Source organism: Amblyomma maculatum, chromosome 1, assembly GCF_055883805.1.
Source record: "Amblyomma maculatum isolate TAMU_Amacu chromosome 1, ASM5588380v1, whole genome shotgun sequence".
NCBI lineage: Eukaryota > Metazoa > Arthropoda > Arachnida > Ixodida > Ixodidae > Amblyomma > Amblyomma maculatum.
This window is the reverse complement of record NC_139344.1, coordinates 326,083,946-326,107,464: the sequence shown is the minus strand read 5'-3', so window position 1 is coordinate 326,107,464 and position 23,519 is coordinate 326,083,946. Positions and strand designations below refer to the sequence as shown.

General features: G+C 47.0%; 1 protein-coding gene across 1 annotated transcript in view; it reads right to left on the bottom strand.

The window, feature by feature from the left end:
• Nucleotides 1-2,374: 2,374 nt before the first annotated feature.
• Nucleotides 2,375-23,519, bottom strand: part of LOC146207345 (SEC14-like protein 2) — a 38,748-nt gene continuing 17,603 nt past the window's right edge. Inside the window, exons 7-12 of the mRNA XM_084586474.1 lie at nucleotides 21,650-21,728; nucleotides 10,048-10,128; nucleotides 7,378-7,464; nucleotides 6,669-6,778; nucleotides 4,158-4,446; nucleotides 2,375-2,523 (exon numbers count right to left, since the gene is read on the bottom strand). Of these exons, the coding sequence (XP_084442600.1) occupies nucleotides 2,432-2,523; nucleotides 4,158-4,446; nucleotides 6,669-6,778; nucleotides 7,378-7,464; nucleotides 10,048-10,128; nucleotides 21,650-21,728 (738 nt within the window). The 3' untranslated portion in view covers nucleotides 2,375-2,431. The remainder of the gene's footprint in view (nucleotides 2,524-4,157; nucleotides 4,447-6,668; nucleotides 6,779-7,377; nucleotides 7,465-10,047; nucleotides 10,129-21,649; nucleotides 21,729-23,519) is intronic.

Sequence of the window (23,519 nt, the reverse complement as noted above, 5' to 3'; positions counted from 1 at the left end):
GGTTGCGGAGACAACTGCTCGTGCTTATTTTCTGGTCTTTGTAGATATCATTCCATAGACCCTATAAAACGTGAGAGCCAGAGATGCTGTCACATTTAGTGGGATGGAATTAGTGGGATGGAAACTAATGGAATGGCAGGGTTTTAACGCGGTTAAAACGAATTGTTCAGCGAAAGCTGTTTAGCTCGATACAGTTGCTTTGAGTCAGCCCCCTTATGTTAATGCATTCTTCCTCATAACGTTCGGTTCTCCAATATGTTGGAAACGAATTAGCGTCATCTATGCAGCATTGACTGAACTTCATGGTTCAAATCCCCTATGCCAGCGCATTGATCCTCGTAAATCTCGGTTGTCCAATATGAAAGGAACCTACTGGCGCCATCTATGCAGAATAGATTAAACTGCATGCTTCAAGTTCTCGTCAGCGCCGCACTACAGTTTGGTTTAAGACACGCTGTTGCTACGATAGGCTCACAATGTTAAATAAAGGTCAGGTTTCGGCTATGACCCGACTTCTAAAGCTTTGGTCGCGAAGGAGAGCTTTCGATCTAAAGCTAAACTATGCCTATATTTCCGTAGCTCTTAATACAGAGCGGTCAAATGGCAGTTAAGTCACACACGTGTCTAGTCCTAAAACTACACTGTTTTGGGTATTCGAATAGAGGGTGATGGATGTGTCCAAAGCAAATGGCTTTGCGCACTGCATGTTGTCTGCGCGGACGATTTTATCAACTGGCACCCAATGACACTTCAAGCTGAAAGAGCCGCTATTCTTGAAACAAAAACATAGATGCGACCAAGAGTCACTTGGGACGTGAATAACCTGGAACAGGCTAAAACCGACGCAGGACGTAAAATGTGCTCTAGAGTGTCTTTGCTCTAGGTGCATTGAGGACAGATGTTGGTTATAATGGTGATACTGTGTCTCACAATTCATTCGCTCTGAAGTGCAAGTTACAGCTCGTGCCAGCGAACTGAGATTAAGATCTGACTGGTAAAATTTCCAAGGTCCCGCTTTTTGGCTAAATAAAAGGCGCTTGAAGTGCCTTTAAGATAATATCATTATTATAGGTTAAAGAAAATCACAGCACAACTGCAGAGGTCATCACAACATATCTTTTTATGCCCCCCGGTAATAAACATCGAAAACATTTTCAGAAGCGATAGATACCCTGATGAACATCGGGCGTACCACGCCATCCGTATCATTTCTATGGCTCCAAACACTGCAGAAATATATGTACGCGGGTGAATGGGCAGGAGAACAAGTCCAGATGCCAAACTGCGAACTGAACGAGGTACTCTGAATGTATTCAAAGCATTGTGTATCAGATTACCCTGTTCTGCGGGAAGCAATACATTGGTCAGACCAGGTTATGCGTCAATAACAGCATTCAAGAGCACGGCGCAACAATATCGGAGAAGTCTGGCACCAACGTTGCAGTTTACTGCAAAGACTGTGTTATATGCAAAGAAGAAAAATGTCCAGCCGATCCAGAGTGGTCTAGAATAATTCAGTTGTCAGTGCAGCATCGTCCTTTTCCGTGTGCGTCTCATCCGTGTCATTGTTTGCTCTTCTGTGTTTCCTATCCTGTTTAACCAACTAGCAAAAAAATACCAAAAAGCTAAGCATTGGACGTCAAGAAGCGGATCGTCCAGCTAGCCCACGAGACAGCTAGAACCAGCTGAACCCTGGCCTAAGGAAATGAACCGGACTGCTCGTAACACCTCGATCCCATTTTCCTGTTTCTATAATACTGTTTTTCCCACTAATGCGCAAAACTAACCACGTGTCTTCTCCCCCTAATAACCATTGAAGAGGAGGCTGAAGAGGAGAACTCCTTAACCAGAAAAGATGAATAGCTTTTGATTTGATTCGATCTGATTTGGTGCTTGATGTCTCTGGTGTGCAGTGCTTGAAAACCCGTTGACGACACAATGCACTGGCCGAAACTCATAAAATACTGTTCGGCAAGGCTTCTTTGCAGAACTGAATCGATATTATCATCATCTCCACCGTAATGTTCGCCTCTTTTGCAACTCACTAATTCATATCGTGGAAATTGTTCGGTTCATGAATGTGCAGTATATTTGCGATTCTCCAATGAGAGTGACGTTGAAGTGTCCGGAAGTGTCCACGTTGAAGTGTCCAGAAGTGCAGATACTCAAGATTTAAAAGAAAGATGCTGACCAAGACTTCGGTTTTCATCATGTGCACAAAAGCCGAAGTACGCCAGCGTCAGTGCACAGTGCATTTAAAAGCCAGCTAACCCAACGTATGTATGCGACCGTACTAGCAAAGGCACATGTCATGGGGACTTCTGTCCTGGCCCTTCAGAAGCTTCAACTCCCAGAGGGTAGAACGAATACGGAGAGTAAAATATTTTATATTTGTTCTGATATATATCTCGTGGTAGAGTGAAATCTGCATTCAAGAATCCACTTCTGGCGTGTGAAGCTTTACGACGTAGGCCAATGTTTTGCCGTTCACCCAGCTGTAGCTGTTGTCGAACTCCAGGACATCTGCAACGAGACATGAAATTCAACACACGAGGAATGAATGAATGAATGAATGAATGAATGAATGAATGAATGAATGAATGAATGAATGAATGAATGAATGAATGAATGAATGAATGAATGAATGAATGAATGAATGGTGCTCACTGCAAGCATTGGACTACTTTAGGTGTGAAGAGGTTACACACATTACTATTTCCTGCTATGAAGGAAGCTGCATTACAACCATGACCGTTTCAGTCCAGTTTTCTCATATATGCGTTTTCGATGCTCGCATACATTCTCGGTTGACCAGGTGGTTTGCATGCTTGACGAAGTGACCAGCGTAAAACAGTCTTAAAGTATTCCGTGTTGCGGGGGCCATTTTATCATCTGAGCTATAAACAGGAATTACGTCATGCATTTTCCTATAATAAACTACCTAAGTGAGCGGAGTACAAACCGTCATGCCTTCCATGTGAGTGACGCTTACAGCAATATAAGTTCAGAGAGTGGTTTGCATATCAAAACGAGCAAAATTATATACGTGATGCACAAGTGTATTCTGCCTTCTCGTAAATGGTAATGGCATTTTAGCATGCCAGCGATAATGAAAGCATCGGTTGGGACGCTGTTAAATGGTCTCTAATATTTTTTTTTTTGAAGGTTAAGTGAACGTTGATTAGTTTGAACATTTTTACAGAATACGTAAAGATACTGAGGAGGGTCCCATAGTCAGAAAGCTGACTATGGGACTATTACCGAAACGGTTACAGTGACACCCATGCAGTGACATCGAAACGCTGACTTTAAACTAACACCGAACTAGTGACACTTAAGCACTGAAATAATTTTTTTTTTTTTGTGGTGCAGAACAGTCGTAAATAAAATTAAAGTTTTGTGAATCTCAGCACGTGAGGGCTGCAGTACGAGTGGACCTGTCGAAACATCATAACGAGGCTAATGCGCTTGGGTAAATGGCAAAAGTTAAAAACAAACCAAACAGTCAAAGACAAAAACGGTAGAGCGGAGAAGATATGTGAGTTCATGATATCTAAAGTTGAAGAGAATACGATCAACATGGGCGAAACGCGTAATTCAACCAACTGACAACAGCTGAGGCGCGCGGGTAGAATGCTGCTAATTCCACTATAACGAAAGCATGCACGACCGGAAGCGGTGCAGACTAAGTTGGAGAGTGTAGAGAGAGAGATAGAGATACAAATAATCAGAAGGTGGGGTCTAACTATAGTCAATTCTTTATTCGAGGTCAGGGATTTAGCGACACTTCTGAAAACGACGTAAACTTGAAATATGAACCCAGGACGCAGTAGGAAACGTATAGGGGAGTGGGGAGGTGCGTACCCAGAGATGACATAGGCTGTACCTCGAGCATGTGATTTGGGAATGTGGATAGCACCTGTGTGGCGTTTTTCTTAAAGGAAGGTTAGGGCGAGGGCCATGGGAGTTTAGCTTCTGTTATGAGGCGAGGGTACAGTCGTCATTATCTTCGATTTCTTTCCCTTTCTTATTTTGGAATCGTTTTCGCTTATCCTCTTTCTAAACTTGCTGGTCTCTGGACATTCTTTTTTTTTTTTTTTTTACCACAAAGCAGTTTTCATTCGGGGCTGAAAGTGTTACGTAAGAAGAGCCCTTACATGTTCCTGGCTGTGCGCAATGCCAGCTCCCTTCCTGAGGTACATGGGCGCAGGCTTGCAGGCGGCGCAGGGGCACCAGGGCCTCCCCGGTGTGAAAGCGCAGTCCGAAGGCAAGGTCTCCGGCAGCGGTCTGGAAGCGCCAGCTGATGCGCACGCCCGCTTTTGCCACGTCCACCGGCAGCTCCCACCGATCGCGACGACCGATGGTGCGCTGCTTGGCTCCGTCTTCCCCGAATACGGAGCTCTCCGACTGGTCCGCACCTTCCTCGAAACGACCGCCGTAGTTCACCTGTTACCGAGTCAGCAAGGCGTCATGACAGGCCTTTGGCTAAATATCCATATGCAGTGTCTATAGCAGCTGCAGAAGGGAGAGGGCCTGAATTCTAATATGTGAAATGTATGGTGACCATCGGTCCCGCGCTAACTAGATCCCTTGAATGGGAAGAGGGGGGAAGGGGAAACTGTCACAGCAACACAACCCGATATGGCCATTTTCGTATATTCAAGTTAACAGGCTTGCGCAGCATTCAGTGACCGATAGGCTTGATGAGTATTTGGCTTTGTGTGTACATTGCATTAAACGATACGCTATACAGCTCATTCGGTGGAAAAGCTCCCGGGGTAGTAGTAGTAGTCGGCACCGTGTGTCGGAAATAATCGGGGGCTGCGTAAATGAATCGTGACATGGTGATTTGTAGTTCTAGCGATTGACGAGTGATGATGACGAATCAATGAAATCATTGTAATTAACTGATCAGTTGTTAGATTAAAGATATGAGAAAAATTAAAAAGGAAATGCAAAGGTGTCAAAATTCTCAGAATGAAAAATGGCAATGTTTGACGACGCCTATTAAAAATTAGATTTATGAGCACTTATCATTAACTTCATCCACATCTGTGATTACTCATCATCATCCTTCTTTTCACGTGAATTGAAGATTGATGAGGAGGGATCACAGATATGGATGAAGTTCACGATAAGTGCTCACACTTTTCCGCCCCGACGACCCAGCACCTCGACCACTTGTAAGCTGGCGACCGGGCTTTATTAGCACTGCCAACAATGGCTCAAAGAACGACCACCCACCCCGTTAGTGACGATGATTCACCAATAAGGATGAAGTTCACCTGAAACGAAGGGTGATGATGAGTAATCATAGATAATGAATTTCACGATAAGTGTTCACAGATTTTGCAGTTGATCCATTGCGGGATTGAAATAATTGGAAAATATGACAATTGCGTTGAAAGGTATCAACTGCTCAGAATAGAAAGCCATGTTTGCTGCTAAGTTCAGCGTGCAAAAATTAAAGAAAAAATAGAAGTAGTGAGAAAACATTGATCTATGTGTGTGAAAAGCTATAGAGTCATGCCCTTAATTACGGAGGTTAAGTGTGTTCCTAATTTTTTCATGCGTGTGCTGTGTGACTGTATGATCCTCCTTTCATTCCTTAGCTCTCATATATTTCCATATTTTACCTACCGCCTCCTTTCTGGGTGCATATAGTGGCAAGCCGCATACTTTGTTCTCGATAACCTGTCTGGCTTCTCCCCGTTAGAATAAAAGGAGTAAAGCATAAGGCACGAATCAGGTGCGACGAAACGAAGACTGCATTCACCGTGACTTCTCGGCCTTTCCTGATTACCATAACAACATTGCGCCTAAAATGGGAAATTGGTTAAACTCGAGTGACCTGCATTCCTGCTAGCTGATGCCTCATGTGAGTATGAAAAGAAAGGACGCAATAGGCTGTCACACGTCCCAACTTCAAGTTATGCGTCACGTCACAAATGCTGCGCGTATGAATTAAATCTAAGTATAGCTTCTTCATGTGAGGAATGCCGGAATATGAGGAATTCTCTTTTCGTTCCAAAGTCCTTTACAGCTTCAAAAGCTGTGAACACGGCCAATAAAATGCTGTCTGCTCAAATTGATTTCCCGGAAAGTCTGCTCTACTCTTCGATAAGCCCATTCGCTGCCGTAGTCAAGAACGAAAGCTCACTACAAGAACTCTAGAAAATGTACTGTTTCCGTTTCTTGCTTCTCTAGTTAAACTCATTCCTCGTTTTCATTTTTTACGTATACGACAGGGAAAAGAGGATCGATTCGTCATAAGAGAACCGTACATGCTGCTAACGTTCTTAAACATTCATCTTGAGCAAAAATCGTTCTGTACTGACTTCAGAGCTTTTTTATATTATTTTTATAAGAAGAGTACTCGGCTTTAATATAGGACGTGTTTCTTTGTGTGCCTCTGTCAACCTTCCCATTGGATTTAAGTGCAGACCCTTTGATCTGTGCTACCTACTATCCGAACCATATATAGCTGTTAAATAAGAGTGGTTAAAATAACGATATTCTTCGGCTCTATGTTTTCTGCCGGAACCATGGCCGTTTGATCTCATGGCCGAAGCACACACACGCAAAGAAAATCAAATCGTGGAGCTGTGAAACCGCTGTCCCTACCAATTGTAACAGCAAGTGGTCAACTGCAATTGATATGTACAAACCATGTGTCGGCACTCTGGATCGTTGCCAGGTCCCACTATGTTTCCGCCCCAGTGTGCTGGAAGCTTGTCCGCGTCCACGATGCTCAAGAGGTGCTCCTTCCACTCGTCTGCTGTGAGGAGATTCAGCACATCGTCAGCGCAGAGCCATTTTTTTTTTTTTCAACATGACTCTTGGGCGCACAACGTTTAATAATGGCTGGCCTCTTGTGTTCAGTGACGGGGTCAGTAATGACGGGTTACGAGCAAGCCCACCTTCATTTAATTCCGTCATGTAGTAAAATAAACATTGTGTAACCTTAGATATTTACCTTCCAGCTGATAAAGTTCGTAAGCGAAAGATCAGCGTTATGAGTCATTTCATCTAAATTGCTCATCCTTTCATCCCTTAATGTTCTAATCACATTATGTAGACGTTAACGTTTGTTTGTCCTTCTGTGGCTTCCTTTCGACCGAACATTCTGCGGTCGCTTCAACCTACTGTCCCTAGAGAGATCAGCAGTGACTTTCCAATACTCTCCCGCAACAGAGATGGTTCACTCAGGTTAGGATAATTTCTTCAGCTATTACGGTGCGAGAAGATGCACAGATGTGGGAGGATGGTTGATGCAACTTTTAATAGGGCTCATAATATGCTAATGCGACACTTTCATCGCGCGACACATGGGAAGAATGACCATACGGCGATGGATTCCGCCATCGTAATACCCACCTTTACCGAAAACTCGCACTTTCTCTGTAGTCCTCGCGGTCAAGAAGGGCCGCATAAGCTTCCACATGATGGGGAAAAAGTACGGCGCTGCAAGTGTCAATCAGTGAACGTATCAGTCAGCTTTATTTCGCCTTATATTTTTATCATATCATCATCAGGCCCCACTAGAGACATTACAAAAGGGGGGAGGAGGATACCAGGGTATTCAGCAGTCATACACGAATATGAATATAGAAGGGAGAAAACAAAGATTAAAAAGTAAAAAAAGAAAGAAGAGTTACCAATTTAGGTAGTAAAGTCGTCACATAATGTGGCAAAAATATACAACAATACAGATTGCAGAAATGGAAGTAGAACAGGCTGGCCAGTTTGCAGATCTTGGTGGCTGACAAAATTTTTATTTTGATAGGCAAAATTTTTATTTTTCGTTGAGATGGTCGATTAAGAGCAGCCTCAATCTGGAAGGATCAGCCTCAGTGACAATGTGCTCGGAGCGGTTATTCCAGCTTTCTATCACACGTAGAGCAACGTTTTTAGTGAGAGAATTTTGAAAGACCTTTACATCCCACCCTTCCTCATAACCTACCCTTGCTCCATCTTTATGACTCTCGGTCAACTGCAGGAATAGTTAATGGGACTATGACTCACCGTTTGCTGCTTAAGAGAATACAACCAAACGAAATTCCCGCCCTATTCTTGGAGGCACATATGGCTCTCGCGTTGAACCAGGTCTATCATGGCAACTACAGGTTTAGGTCATCACTGTATCTATTAGTGGAAGTGACTGCGCGCGAAACAGAATGTAGAGAACACCTTGCTGTGACGGTTGACACGGTAAAATTGAAAATTTCAGAAATTTCTATAAAACGTTTCGGCAGTATATTGCGCAAAGGCCCGCAAGTCAAGCAGCGTCCATCCCGCTTGTTTTTTGTTTGCCGATCTCACTGGATTCAATAATTCGATTTGTCGGAAATTACACTTTCATTCACTAGAAAATGATCTATTTATGTGAAATAAAATACCAGGTGATTTGAATGCACTTGCGTATGCAACAGTGAACCCTATCAGACCACGCAGCCGATCTACTTCAACTGTGAGTTTAACACTACAGAGCGTTGAGTCATCAGCGGACACTGCGGCAACCTCACGACTATCGGGACGACCTGCAGCGAGACTTCGTCGTTCTATACTTGTCGCCAATTCTGCTCCCTGCGCTCCTGCCGCTGCCATAGCATGTCAGGCCGTCCATCGCAGCTCTTCGGCAACCTGCTCCATTTTTCCGCGCACCTTCCAGGGCGGGGCGCAGCTGACTAATATCGATACGACAGGGCATTGAAGCACTAGGGGCGTGAGCTTGGTGCCTGCGCTGTGCTAAAGATCTATGGCTTGCACTCAGTACACACCGGACGAGTTCGCACGAAAAGGTCTTGCGCATGCTGTCGTGTCCTCAGTGTGTTACCAACGGGACATGCTTTTACCAAATCCTCATTTGTAATGGGCTTCCACATTTCGAACTCCAATTAATAAGGACGAGCTTTCGGCCTTCCTTCGACATCGTACGTAGAAATTGGCCTGATCTACTAAAATCGACATTATAAGGCAGCTCGTATATGTCGGTTGAGTCTATGATTGGCTAAATATAAAAATCTAAGCTTGAGCTGAGCGCTCTCCTACGCTCAGTCCACGCCAGGGGCTTCAAACCTCTGATAGTCAAGTATTGTGCTCCAATAAAAATTGTTCTTATAACGTGCGAGTGCGTGGATAACAGGAATATTCACCAACAGTTCACGCTCGTTAGTCTGGGGACTGAAACTTCGACCTCTGTGTTTAGTCGAGTGAACCACGAGCTCGTCCCCCTTCCTTTTTCATCGCCCTTTACTGAGTTGAAAAAGAACCTGTGGACAATAGAATACACGTTTCCACAGTATGTCTAGAGTTGGGCGGAGGCCACAAGCGGAATATTATGTTGGGTTGCGAGCGCCGAAGAGCAGTATGTTGGCAGTCGCCTTGAAAACAGTAGTTTTCATTACACTGCTAATGAACCATGAAACAGAATATATAGCGCTGAATCTTCATGTAGCATAGAGGGTTTGTCTCAGGACGAAATCTGTCGGAGCTGCATTCTTGCACAAGGGCATTGGCGCAAGCCTATATGGTGTCACATGTGGGAGCATGGTCTCGTTCACACGTATGTTGCACTCACCTGCACCTTACGCCTATATCTATCTACCTCATTCCCCTCCCCTTTTCACTGCACTGTCATGGACTAGCAGAAATCAAAGCGGGCAGTGGCGCGGGATGAAGCGTCATAAAATCCTGCCATATCACCATTCGTCATGTAACTCTAATCACTGGTTTGCCGTCCCGTAACTATATCGATCGTCCCTCATGACGCAATCTTGGTGTGTACGTTGAGCGATAAAGGTATCGGGACCCCTTTCTCTCAATGATTCCTTATTCGCACTTTGAGACTTAAAGATGCTCAGTATTCCGGTCAAGGGGCAAATGATGAGGACACCCGATGCCGGACATTTGCTGTATTGGTTTCAAATCACTTCAGGCCGAAACATATAGATTGCCATATAAGAGCACAGGCGGCAGCTCTTGAGTATCGTGAGAAACCGTGTGACGTTTGACCGCGTGCTCATGGGTGACAAAAAAAGAGCTCACCATTAATGATGATGCACTGCTCCAAGCACTCGGGGAAGTGGTCCTCCATCATCTGCAGCATGTCCGTGATCGCCTTCACGGCTGCTCTGCCAAAGAGTAAAAATTCGCATGATATCAAGTGTTCTGCGAGTGGCTATGGTGGCGTTCAGTGAGGGAAGATATCCTTACGCGTTTCAGCGCGGGAGCATTGAAGGCTCTGTTCTTGAGAAAATCTAGGAAATATATGTGAGGGAAAAACTACGAGAATGCCTCTGGCGGGTGATAATTGTTTGGTATGTGACTTGGGGGGGCCTGAGGGGTCGGTTGGTAGTGGTCATCACGAGACTACATGATAGGGCTGCGAAGGCAGGAGCTGCTGACTCAGCAAGCTCCTTTGATATGGAAGGAGAAAATGAGAATCTACTCCCCCCATTCCTAGAATCCCTTGTCAGACACGATACTTCTTGTTCACGGGGGTATATTCGTGTGGAGGGCCTGGTTAAAGGGAGTCTTTACATCTATGTATCATGAAATATGTGAGATAGTAAGGGCGCGTAATAAAGGATTAATGATTAAGCGAGGTTATGTACGCGAACAAAGTTCTACAAGGGATGCCGGGTACGGGAATCAGTACTTGTCATACCTTTAGAGGCGGAGTTGAAATGTACTTTTCTGTTTTCCTCGTCAGGCAAAGTTTTGTGAAGGTTGCCAAAAATAGCATTAATAGTACCTTGTGCACTGATATAACCAACACGCGCGTTTGGATAACAAGAATGCAATTATGACCCCGAAACGCGAGGGTCTCCGATTGAACGACCGCTCAGACAAAATTTTCAATGCTGCTCTATTTTCCTCTGACTAACTGTGTTAAACGTCTTCTTACGGTAGGTGGAAATGCGAGGTTTCGATCTCAGTGCCTATCGCAAAACTATACAAAGGCATAGCACACCGCGCGGTTTCTTCATGCTGATTCTGCAGATATTAACAAAACCAGCAAAATTAGCAAACTAGATGAAATGTCACGCCCCAAAAATGACACATTTGTTCATTTTCATCATGGTTCGTATTTTCGAGGATATCTGTAGATTTCTCTATAAAGAGATCTCTGCGCATAAGTTCCAGCATCTTCGAGTGCTTAATAAGACAGCACGTACTCAACTCCAGTGCTTCCACATCAACCGAGTCTGGAAAATCAATCCCTCTTATTTTGTGTCTTATCCCCTCACATTTGCTGGCCTGCGTGCGTTCTCTGCGCGTCCATTGAGAATAGCGCCTCATTTACGGACATGTAACACGAAGACAAAAAAAAATGTTTTGTTTACTACCAGTTCGCGCATTTGTAAGCCATACCAGCAACTCGTATTTGGACGTTAGCCCCCACCCGACCGTTCCGCATAGAAAAACGCCATAACACGAATAGTTAACGAACAAAGACATCTTAAAGAACAAAGGGGGCGATGATAGTTGCACCGACTGGCATAAGGAGGCTTTCGTAAGACTGAACTGTGTGAGCCACTTTCTCTGCGACACATTCACTTGGCAATCACCTATCGCTATGCATGAACAGCCAGATTATCGGGCGCAGCGCTAGCAAGTTGCGTAAAACACGAGATATGGATAAGTGCCTGCCGGCTGTCGCAATTTTCGCTGCTCCCTTAAGTTTCTTGGTGGCAATATGTTGCCGCTGGACAACTATATAAAGGAGCGGAAAACGTATTTTTTGTCCTCACAGCACGACTGCAGCAAATGCCCAGTAAGCATTCATCCATCCGCAACACAATAATTTCAACAGATCCTTACGCTTCAATTTACTTGCACGAAGCGACACCTGTCATGATAGAAGTACTTGCTGTAGGGCGAGTTGGTTCATGCTATTCATTGGAACGGCGCAGGAACATGATAGCAGAAAAAAGACGGATAGAAGGAGCACCTACTACCAACTGAGTTTATTGCGGAAGACACCACCTTTCTTATGACATATGTACATCAGAGATAGAACTTTGCAAAAGCAACAAAAGGAAACCCAGGAAATTATATTTCAAAAAAGTGCACATCGCATTAAAACAAGGCACCAAGACAAAAGAATTACGATAAAATTGCTGAATTTGAGGAACTGCACATTATTGTCAAAGCCAGAATAAGGCATCAAGAAGAAAGGGAAACACGATAAAAAAAAAAAAAAAAAACAATCTCAGTATCTACACGTGACCGTTTAAATAACCTGGTTACTGGTCGCTGAATTTTACAGGATTGGAGGAGGTAAGTTTACATTCCCATTCCAAAGAAAGGCAGTGACAAAGATTATTCCAACTACCGCACGATCGCGCTTATTTCGCATGCTAGCAAGGTGATGTTGAAAATCCTTCAAGGTAGGCTGCAGCAGTATGTGGATCGGGAGCATCCAGACATGCAAGCTGGGTTTCGCAAGGGCAGATAAACTAGAGACCAAGTTGCCAACCTTCGCTGGATCATGGAAAAAGCAAGAGAGTTCCAGAAACCCATCTACTGCTTTATTGATTATGCGAAAGCGTTTGACTGCGTAGATCACAGCAGATTGTGGCAAGCTCTCCAAGAGATGGGAGTTCCAATTCACCTAATCTGTCTCCTCAGGAACCTGTATGAAGGGCAAGAGGCCACAGTCAGAACTGGGCATGGTCTTACTGATTGGTTTCCGATTAAAAAAGGAGTGAGGCAAGGCTGCATACTGTCGCCCTGCCAATTTAACCTATATGCAGAGTGCATCATGGGGAAGGCCGGTCTGCACGAGTCTTCAGCTGGAGTGAAGATTACTGGAAAACGTATCAACAACCCACGTGGTTCCAGCTTTATGCATATTGCCGCATAGAAGACGACGCAAAAGATGACAAGCGCGAGCCTGGAAGTGAAAGAAGCTTGAACACAAGACTTGTTCTGGTCGACCATTCAAACCATCTATCGCTAGGTTCTCCTTGGTCTTCTACCGAGACGTGACACTGGTGGAGCGCGCTGGGGTATGCATAGGACTCCTTCCGGCAGTCCACAGCGGATCCCAAACATCGACTCGCCTGTCCATCGTGCTAGCCGCCGCCTTCTAGGCCTAGCGCCGGAGTACACTCATCTGCCGAACGACTCCTCAAACGCCCAAGTTCCTAAGACCTCTCAAGCCATGGCACATACCAATCCTACACCGGTGACTCTACAGAACACCAAGGTGCCAGAGTGCTTTCGCGGGGAAGCGTTTGAAGATGTGGAAGACTGGCTCGACCAGTTTGAGCGAGTGTCAAAGATCAACCAGTGGAGCGCAGACCAGAAGCTTTGTAATGTTTATTTTGCCCTTCAGGATAATGCTAGAACGTGGTTTGAAAACCATGAGGCCAGCTTATCCACATGGGATGACTTCCGCTGCCAGCTGGTCGACACTTTCGCGAGAACTGACCGACGGGACAATGCGCTGCGCCTGCTTGAAGTGCGCATCCAGAAGCCAAATGAGAGCGTGGCTATGTTTGCGGAAGACATGGCTCGCCTTTTTCGCCGTGCCGACCCTGATATGAGTGAACCAAAGAAGCTACGGCATCTCATGCATGGCGTCAAAGAACAGGTGTTTGCCGGCTTGGTCCGCAACCCCCCTAAAACCGTGAGTGAGTTCGTTAAGGACGCTACGGCTATCGAACGAGCCCTCCAAGACCGGTGCCGCCAGTACAACCGACCGGTCAACTGTGCCCCGACGACTGCGGCGGCGCTGACTGCAACAGATATGACCACTCTTCGAGACATCATTAGAGGCATTGTCCTTGAGGAGCTGCAGCGAATTACGACTACGAAGGCTCAGTCGTCAGGGGCCCTCATGGAAACAGTGAGGAATGAAATTCGATACGCCCTATCACCGTCCACACCATGCAACGAGTCTCATCCAGTCCACAACGCGGCACCCCTTTCCGAACCATACCACGCTCCAAAACCGATCAGCTGCACGGCCAACATTCCTGCAGCTTACCTCGAGCCGCAGCCCGAGAGCTATGCTGCGGTCCTTCGTCGCCCACCTCCAGACCACGCCCCACCGAGCTCACCGAACCGTCAGGAGATTCGGTTCCTCCAGGGGCCTCAGTGGGCGCCTCCCAGGCGCTCTCAACTGCGCCGAACTGACAGGTGGCGCAGTTATGACAGCCGACCACTTTGTTTCTACTGCGGACAACCTGGCCATGTGTATCGGTACTGCCGCCACCGCGAAGAGGGGCAGTCCTTTCCGTTTGCTTCTGCTCGCCGCCGCTTCGACACTGATTCTGCCCAAATCGACGACGACCCTCCGGTCAGCAGGGAAACCGAATCCCCGGGCTTCCGCCGCCGCTCCTCCCCATCGCCACAGCGTTATTCGCCGACGCGTCGCAACACTACTGGCGTTAGCGGACGGCGGTCTCCTAGCCCTCACCGGGGAAACTAAGAGCTGCAACCTCGCGAGGGGAGGTTGCAACCAGTCTAAAAGTGTCGAAACCCTCACCACCGCCGCAACTGCCGACAACCCGGGCTTCTGACGCCGCCGCTAACATTGACATTTCCGCACTACCGCCGAAAATGCCGTACCAGATGATCAGCCATGACGACGAAGCTAACAGCGCCGACCTTGCCGCGCTTCCGCCGCAAATGCCGAAAGGGACGATCAACCCAGATAATTTTGTTAGTGCTGACCTCGCCGTTTCCATTGATGGGCTGGCGGTACATGCTCTGGTGGATACCGGGGCAGATTTTTCAATTATTAGCCAGAAACTGGCCGACACCCTGCGCAAAGTAAAAACTGAATGGACTGGGCCAGTAATAAGAAGTGCTGGGGGTCAGCTACTGGCACCGACAGGGAAATGCACTGCCCGGATAGGAATAGGAAACGCGGTGTTTGTTGGCAGCTTCGTTATTCTCCCTGACTGCTGCAAAGACCTCATCTTGGGCATGGACTTTCTGCGTCTTCATGGGGCTGTAATCAGCATCCGTGACAGCATCGTTGCCTTCACCAATAACCATGAAGAGCTTGGTTATGCGCAAGTACCACTATTGCCCTTACGCGTCGCCAATGAGACGGTGACATTACCTCCGAGATCATGTTCTCTTGTTGAAGTGAAATGCGACGTGGCGCATACAGGCGATGGCGTCGCCGAACGGGCAGTTACCCTGGTACTCAGCCGAGGTGTTTCTATAGCTCGAGGGCTGGTCAACTTGACCAATGGGCATACCGAACTGCTGCTGACAAACTTCAGCGACGAGCGTCAGCAAATTCCGAAAGGCACAACTGTGGCCTTTTTCGACAGCCTCCCAAATGCGCAGCACTGTTGCTTACTGCAACAGAGAGGATCAGTGTGCAAGACACCCGTAACCATCGTTGATGTGAGCCCAAATCTGTCTTCTTCAGAGCGGGACCGCCTTTTGGATCTCATAGATCAATTTCGAGACTGTTTTGCTTCAGAATCGCGGATCGGCCAAACGCCTTTGACAAAACATCGAATTATCACGGATGACTCGATTCGCCCGATTCGACAAAATCCTTACCGTGTGGCTCCGAAAGAACGTGAAGCCATTCAGCGCCAGGTGGCCGAAATGCTTAGAGACGACGTTATCCAGCCGTCACAGAGTCCCTGGGCTTCCCCCGTGGTACTTGTTAAAAAGAAAGACGGCAGCTTACGATTTTGCATAGACTATCGCAAGCTCAACCAAGTGACCAAAAAAGACGTGTACCCTCTCCCTCGCATCGACGACTCCTTGGATCGCCTACGAAATGCACGTTACTTCTCGTCGATGGACTTGAAAAGTGGATATTGGCAAATCGAAGTGGATGAGAGGGATCGGGAGAAGACAGCATTCATCACTCCCGACGGATTGTATGAGTTTAAAGTCCTCCCGTTCGGTTTATGCTCGGCGCCAGCAACATTTCAGAGACTGATGGACACTGTGCTTTCGGGACTTAGTGGCAAACATGCTTGGTGTATCTTGACGACGTGATAGTGTTTTCGGCTACATTTGAAGAGCATCTACTCCGTTTGCTAGCTGTGTTTCAGGCCATACAATCTGCGGGCCTCACATTAAAACCCGAGAAGTGCCACTTCGGTTACGAGGAGCTGCAGTTCTTAGGCCACGTCGTCAGCCAAGAAGGTGTTCGGCCGGATCCTGAAAAGCTCTCCGCAGTCGCCAAGTTCCCAACACCTACGGACAAAAAGACATTGCGGCGCTTCTTGGGTCTTTGCGCCTATTACCGTCGGTTTATTGCTGGCTTCTCACGAATAGCCTGGCCATTAACTTCACTGACTCGTGACAACGCTGTCTTTCGCTGGGGTGAAGAACAGCAACAAGCTTTCAATGAGCTGAGGAGGCGTCTACAGACACCACCTGTCCTGGCGCACTTTGATGACGACGCCCCTACACTGCTTCATACGGATGCCAGCAACGTGGGCTTAGGTGCTGTGTTAGTGCAGCGCCAGGATGGTGTGGAAAAGGTAATTGCTTACGCCAGCAGGACCCTATCTAAAGCAGAAGCGAACTACTCGGCAACCGAAAAAGAATGTCTTGCAGTGGTATGGGCGGTTATGAAATTCCGCCCTTATTTGTACGCTCGCCCCTTTCAAGTCGTCAGCGACCATCACTCTCTCTGTTGGCTGACGAACTTAAAGGACCCTTCAGGGAGACTCGCGCGTTGGAGCCTTCGATTGCAAGAATTTGACATGGCAGTTATTTACAAATCTGGAAAGAAGCACACAGATGCAGATTGCCTTTCGCGAGCGCCGGTCGAACCTTCCACTATGACCGATGAAGACACTGCGTTTTTAGGTGTCATAGATGACGCAACGCTTTCCCAACAGCAGCGAGAGGATCAGGAATTGCTCCCTCTTATTGATTTCTTGGAGAAGCGAACTACGGTTGTGCCGAAGATTTTCGCCCGAGTAATCTCTTCATTTTTTATTCGCAACAACGTCCTTTACAAGAAGAACTTCCGTCCTGGGGGAAACAGTCTTCTGCTCGTCGTCCCATCGGTTCTCCGCACTGAAGTTTTGCAAGCGTGCCACGACGAGCCAACCGCCGGTCACCTAGGCTACACCCGCACGTTGGCTAGAGTACAGCACGGATACTACTGGCCAAAACTGCCGGCGACAGTGAAACGCTATGTACGTACGTGCATTGACTGCCAGCGCCGTAAATCACCCCCTGTAAAACCAGCTGGCCTACTCCACCCTCTTCAAGTGCCAGCGACACCTTTTAAGCAAATTGGCATTGACCTCCTGGGACCATTTCCGACGTCTACAGCCGGGAATAAATGGATAATTGTCGCCACTGATTATCTGACCCGCTACGCGGAGACCAAGGCTCTGCCAAGGGGTAGCGCCGCCGAAGCAGCTAGGTTCTTCGTTGAGAACGTTGTCCTGAGACATGGCGCTCCGGCACTTATTATAACTGACCGAGGAACTACATTTACGGCCGAACTTTTGGAAATCGTTCTTCGCCTCAGTGGTACCAGTCACCGTAAAACTACTGCCTATCACCCTCAAACCAATGGGTTGACGGAACGCCTCAATAAGACCCTCGCAGACATGCTTTGCATGTACGTCGACGTAAACCACAAGAATTGGGACGAAATACTTCCCTACGTTACTTTCGCCTACAATACGGCCCGCCAAGACACCACTCGCATGACACCATTCAGCCTCCTTCACGGGCGACCAGTAACAACTATGCTGGATGCAATGTTGCTCCCGAATGCCGACACCGATGATCTCGACCAGGACGCCGAGGAATTCGCTCAGCGTGCAGAGGAAGCTCGCCAACTAGCTCGTGTGCGGATTCAAAATCAGCAGGAGCACGATGCACAACGCTACAATCAGAGACACCGGCATATAATGTACGAACCTGGCGACAAAGTGTGGGTCTGGACACCTATTCGCCGCCGTGGACTCTCCGAAAAACTATTGCGACGATACTTTGGACCCTATGTTGTTCAGCGACGTTTAACCGACGTCACTTATGAGGTGATGCCAGACGGGGTGTCGACATCAAAGCGACGCCAGCACCAAGCTGACGTCGTCCACGTCGTGCGTATGAAGCCATACCACTCAGTCTGACCTTAACCTCCTACTACCTTTTGTTCTCATCGGGACGATGCTTCCTAAGGAGGGGGGCAAATGCCGCATAGAAGACGACGCAAAAGATGACGACAAGCGCGAGCCTGGAAGTGAAAGAAGCTTGAACACAAGACTTGTTCTGGTCGACCATTCAAACCATCTATCGCTAGGTTCTCCTTGGTCTTCTACCGAGACGTGACAATATGATAAGCCTCAATTATTTCCCTTTAAACTCAATATATGCCTTTGTCGATAAACTTTACCCCTTCCAGCACAGGTTTGCAGTTTTTTTAATTCTGTGCATTGATCGGAGAGGTTCCTACTTTCAATTTTTTTTGTTAACCGTTAGTGCTCGCTCGCTGTATCGTTGCAACAACGATCAGCCTGAGCGACGCTGCCGCGCCCGCATTTCAATGGTGTTAAGTAGATGGTTTCAGACTGGCACTCCGACTGAAGCTCATACTTCGATTTACTGAGTGCCAGTCTGCTGTGTGAGGAAAAGCCTTCTATGAATCCGCCTTTGACATAAAAACTTAGAGATGCCAGTTTTTCTGTAATTGAAGCAGGCAAAAAAGCAAGCTTTGTTGTCATTCCTAACGACCCAATGCACGTGAAATCGAAACAGGCTGTTGATAAGAATTTCAAGGCCATCGAATGTCGTCCTAACAAAGAAACCAAGTTGCTTTGAAATTACTTGATAATCTGCACTTAAAATTCTTGCGCAAGCTCGTAAGCTCATCAAGAAGTGGTGTTTTAATAGCTTTCTTTACTGATAGGACCCATAAACCTGAGTGTTCCTTGCGAGTCATTGTGTCAGAGAAGGATTCTTGGCAATGCCAAGTGTCTCAGTGTCTACAACGATCTCTTAAATATCTTATTGTAGATGACCCGTTCTTTATTAGGAACTCGGGCTCGATTATCTCTAAAATGGAAGCTGGATTGGACAATGCCTTCTGTGCGTTCTCAATATATGCAGAAAACCTGTATTCGTCTGTTCTCACGACTGCCCTTTACAGCCATTCTCATCATCATCATCATCATCATCATCAGCCTGATTATACCCACTGCAGAGCGAAGGCCTCTCCCATATTTTTCCACTTAACCCGGTTCTGTGCTAGCTGCATCCACTTGACCCCTGCGAACTTCTTAATCTCATCCGCCCACCTAACTTTCTGCCGCCCCCTGCTACGCTTTCCTTCCCTTGGAATCCAGTTTGTTACCCTCAGCGACCATCGGTTATCCTCTCTTCGCACTACATGTCCTGCCCATGTACATTTCTTCTTCTTAATTTCTACTAGAATGTCTGTAACTTGAGTTATTTCTCTGACCCACTCTGCACGCTTTCTATCTCTTAATGTTACCCCTACCACTTTTCGTTCCATAGCCCTCTGGGTTGTCCTAAACTTAAGTTAACTTACACTTACAGCCATTTTTGAAAGCCTAAATGATTTTAATGAAGCTAACTTTCAGAACATCATCGGGACAAACAGCGATCATTTCGTGTCCCTGCTTGAATTTTATCTTCACTCTTCTGTCATTGATTTTACCCAGAGGTTTTATTTGCAAAGAGCTTGAATCTGCATTGGTTCGTCTATCTTCCCTATTTTGACCAACATCGTTTTATCTTGCAAGCGCATCTGTGTGCAGTTAAACGGGACACGTGTCAGAAGGGTTTTTTTTTTTGCTTTGTTGATGATTATTTTGTTGTTTTGATGGTACCACACCTTTTATTTTAACGAAGTGGTTGCTGATGTTTTGAGAACTTTTAGAGAGAATTCTCAAGAGCTTACTGATGCAGCTCTTAGGAACTGCATCAGTAAGGCAAAATCCAGTTTCTGGATGTTCAGTTTGACTTCTTTAGTAAAGATCATTTGTGCTGGGTGTACAAACCCAGGTCCAAAAAACGTATCATGCCATTCAGCAGTGCCCATTCCAAAGTAGTGAAATAAAGCATCGCCATGACCTGCCTACAAGCCGCTTTGTCAAAATCCTGCAAATATGTATGCAGGCTGGCTTTGACAATCAGCTTCACAGACTGGACAGTGCTGGCTACCCGTGCCTTTTCGTAACAGCTGTGTGGATATCTTTGCTGCAAAGAATCAAGCTTACTTCCAACGGTGAGCTTCCACGTAAGCTGAATGACAAGAGGCATTTGGCGGTATTCCCGTATGTGCAAAAATTAGTGCACAAAATCAAGAAAGCATGCGGACGACATGGAGTGAACGTGGTGTTTTCAGTGCCACGCAAGCTGGGAAAAATTTACTCTGTGATATACAGACGACCCCTGCAATGTGCTTAGAGCATCAGCTTCGGTTTAATGAGTTCCAGTCTGAAGTCATATACCAGATACCGCACAAATGTGGACTTGGCTACATCGGTCAGATTGGCCGTTGTTTCAACGAGACAGCGAACTAGCACTAACGGTTAATAAAAAATAATGAAAGTAGGAGCCTCTCAGACCACTGCATAGAATGCAAGGACTGCAAACCCATGCCGGAAGGGGCAAAGTTTATCGACAAAGGCAGAGAGTGAGGTAAAAGGAAAATAACTGAGACTTATCATATACATAAAGCTGGAACCCATGCATTTGCACAACGTCGGTAAAACTCGGCGATCAGGAACTTGGTTTTTGTGCGGTCACGTTAGATATTGAAAATGTAACTTTTTCAATTTTTTTTGCTGCTCCCTGCCTGCCTGCCTGCCTGCCTGCCTGCCTGCCTGCCTGCCTGCCTGCCTGCCTGCCTGCCTGCCTGCCTGCCTGCCTGCCTGCCTGCCTGCCTGCCTGCCTGCCTGCCTGCCTGCCTGCCTGCCTGCCTGCCTGCCTGCCTGCCTGCCTGCCTGCCTGCCTGCCTGCCTGCCTGCCTGCCTGCCTGCCTGCCTGCCTGCCTGCCTGCCTGCCTGCCTGCCTGCCTGCCTGCCTGCCTGCCTGCCTGCCTGCCTGCCTGCCTGCCTGCCCGCCTGCCTGCCCGCCCGCCCGCCCGCCTGCCCGCCTGCCTGCCCGCCTGCCTGCCCGCCTGCCTGCCCGCCTGCCTGCCCGCCTGCCTGCCCGCCTGCCTGCCCGCCTGCCTGCCCGCCTGCCTGCCCGCCTGCCTGCCCGCCTGCCTGCCCGCCTGCCTGCCCGCCTGCCTGCCCGCCTGCCTGCCCGCCTGCCTGCCCGCCTGCCTGCCCGCCTGCCTGCCTGCCTGCCTGCCTGCCCGCCTGCCTGCCCGCCTGCCTGCCCGCCTGCCCGCCCGCCCGCCTGCCCGCCTGCCCGCCTGCCCGCCGCCGCCGCCGCCGCCGCCGCCGCCGCCTTGTTCTGGCTTTGACAGTCTTTCTGTTGGTGCCTTGTATTACATGGGATGTTTACTTCCTTTGAAACATCATGTTTCTGGCTTTTCTTTTGTTGTTGTTGTTGCAAAGTTCTATCTTTAATGTACACCGGCATATAAAAGGTAGTGTCTTTCGTAATAAACTGAGTTGGCGGTAAACGCTCTTTTTATTCGCCTTCTCTCCTGTCATCGTTTCCTTGCACCGTTTCAATCAAATGTAATGAGAGAGTGCGCAATGGTGCATACCTTGCCAGCTGTAGACTTGACGCAGGCTAAACTTGTCGCAGTCAATGACGAGGTAGTGGGTCTCCAGTTCTTTGTCTTTCTGCAGAAAAGGGTAATAAAAAGCAAGCTAAATATTTGATTTTCTTTTTTCAAGCCTCCTTGGCCTATTTCCACACACTGATTAGGCACAGAAAAAAATGCAGATATTTGCTTTGCTATGAGGACCGCAATTCGGTGGCTTACATATATCCTACCTCCTTAAGACGGTACGTCGATAATGATATTACATCTGGTGGTGGTATAGTAGAGATCAATTTTATATTCTTTGTTGTCAGGCGGTCATTAGTGGCGTTATAGTCGCTTGTGGTGCTGGTGCGTTCTTTTTTTTTTCATATTGTGTAAATGGGCTAAACTTGGGCTCCAGACTTGGGCTCCAGATTTAAAACTATTTCCTCACGTAATAAAGGCGCCTTAATGGTGGCGCAAGGCATTGAGGTAAATTGCACGCAGAAGGCAGATCGCTATAATTATTATCGATGAACATGCTGCCGAAACATTGCGATCGTACTAAACTGCCGCGGAATGGAAGTCCCGTACGTAATCCTTGTCGATTATTGGTAACCACAATCTTAAACATTGCCTGCTGCACTGGACGAGCGAACGATCATGCCATCGCATAACTAAATTTTTACCAGTAGTGGCAAGCCAGAGTAATTTTTTCTGTCTATTTCGTTCTGGAGTTTGATGAGATACAATACACCGCATTGATCCATCTCCACAGGCCAGTGGCGAAAATAAAAGACCCCTTGCCGCACACGGCAGTCTTCTAATTTTGGCTCGACTGCCTCAAGTAAAGCTGGCAGAGTTTATTTGTCCTGTTGTTATGACATTTAATACCTTCATTTATTTTGATGTGCGCACTGCACGATGCTTTTTTTTTCGTGCTCACTTCATTCTTATTCGTCATCTCATCAAGCAAGGTATCACCTGTATAGTATCTCCCAGCATGGGGTCTGCTCCTGTACATTTGCTGTTCACAGATGCACAAGCTGTCACTTTTTTAGATACCCAAATAAATTGAGCTGAATGGATGATAATTCGCTTGCTAAGACCAACAAAAGTGACTTTGCCTATTCTTAAGTGTGAGAGTATCATCAGCAGAGAGTACCGGAGTACGATGATCTGGCCCATGCAGGTAGCAAAACAATCCTCTTTCGTAGTCCCTGTCACATTCCACGAGGGGAAAAAATGAAGCCGACCTCATGCAACTATGAAATCATAAAAAAGGTCATTTTACGTTGTTAATTTCACGTTCTAGTGCTTCGCTTTGCAGCTGCGACCAAAATATCAAGGTAAACAATTCGTTCAAGCATTCCGCATGCTGTCATTAGTACTGGCTGTCCCAGCTGTTGCTCTCTGACTATTTCTTTTCTTTGGCAATGTTACACCGGCTAATGAGAGGCGCCGTTATGGATAGGAACGCATTAACTCCGCTCACTTGAATTTTTGTTTACCGTACATAGAGCTACTATATAGGCATAGCCTATATAGTAACTCTAACCGTACATAGCCCTCTGAAAACTTCCTGGTGGTATTTTCGCATTTTTATGTCGGGCTGATAAGCATTCTTCGGTATGTACAGTACCTAGGCTGTGTAGTTTAATTTCCAGGCACCTCTGCTTAGAATAAGCTTGCCTAGCTCGCAAACTGTGGCTTTTTGATAACTTCCTTAGCCGAAAGATTTTTGGGAGTCGCGACGCGTTGTCACAACTATGTATAGGTACAATTATATGGATGGCACCATTGAATGGCATTTTTTGCTTCATGGTGCATCGTGTTTTTCTTGTCTTTTTTTTTCTCAGCGTTCGCGTCTGCACGTGTGCGCAGGTAA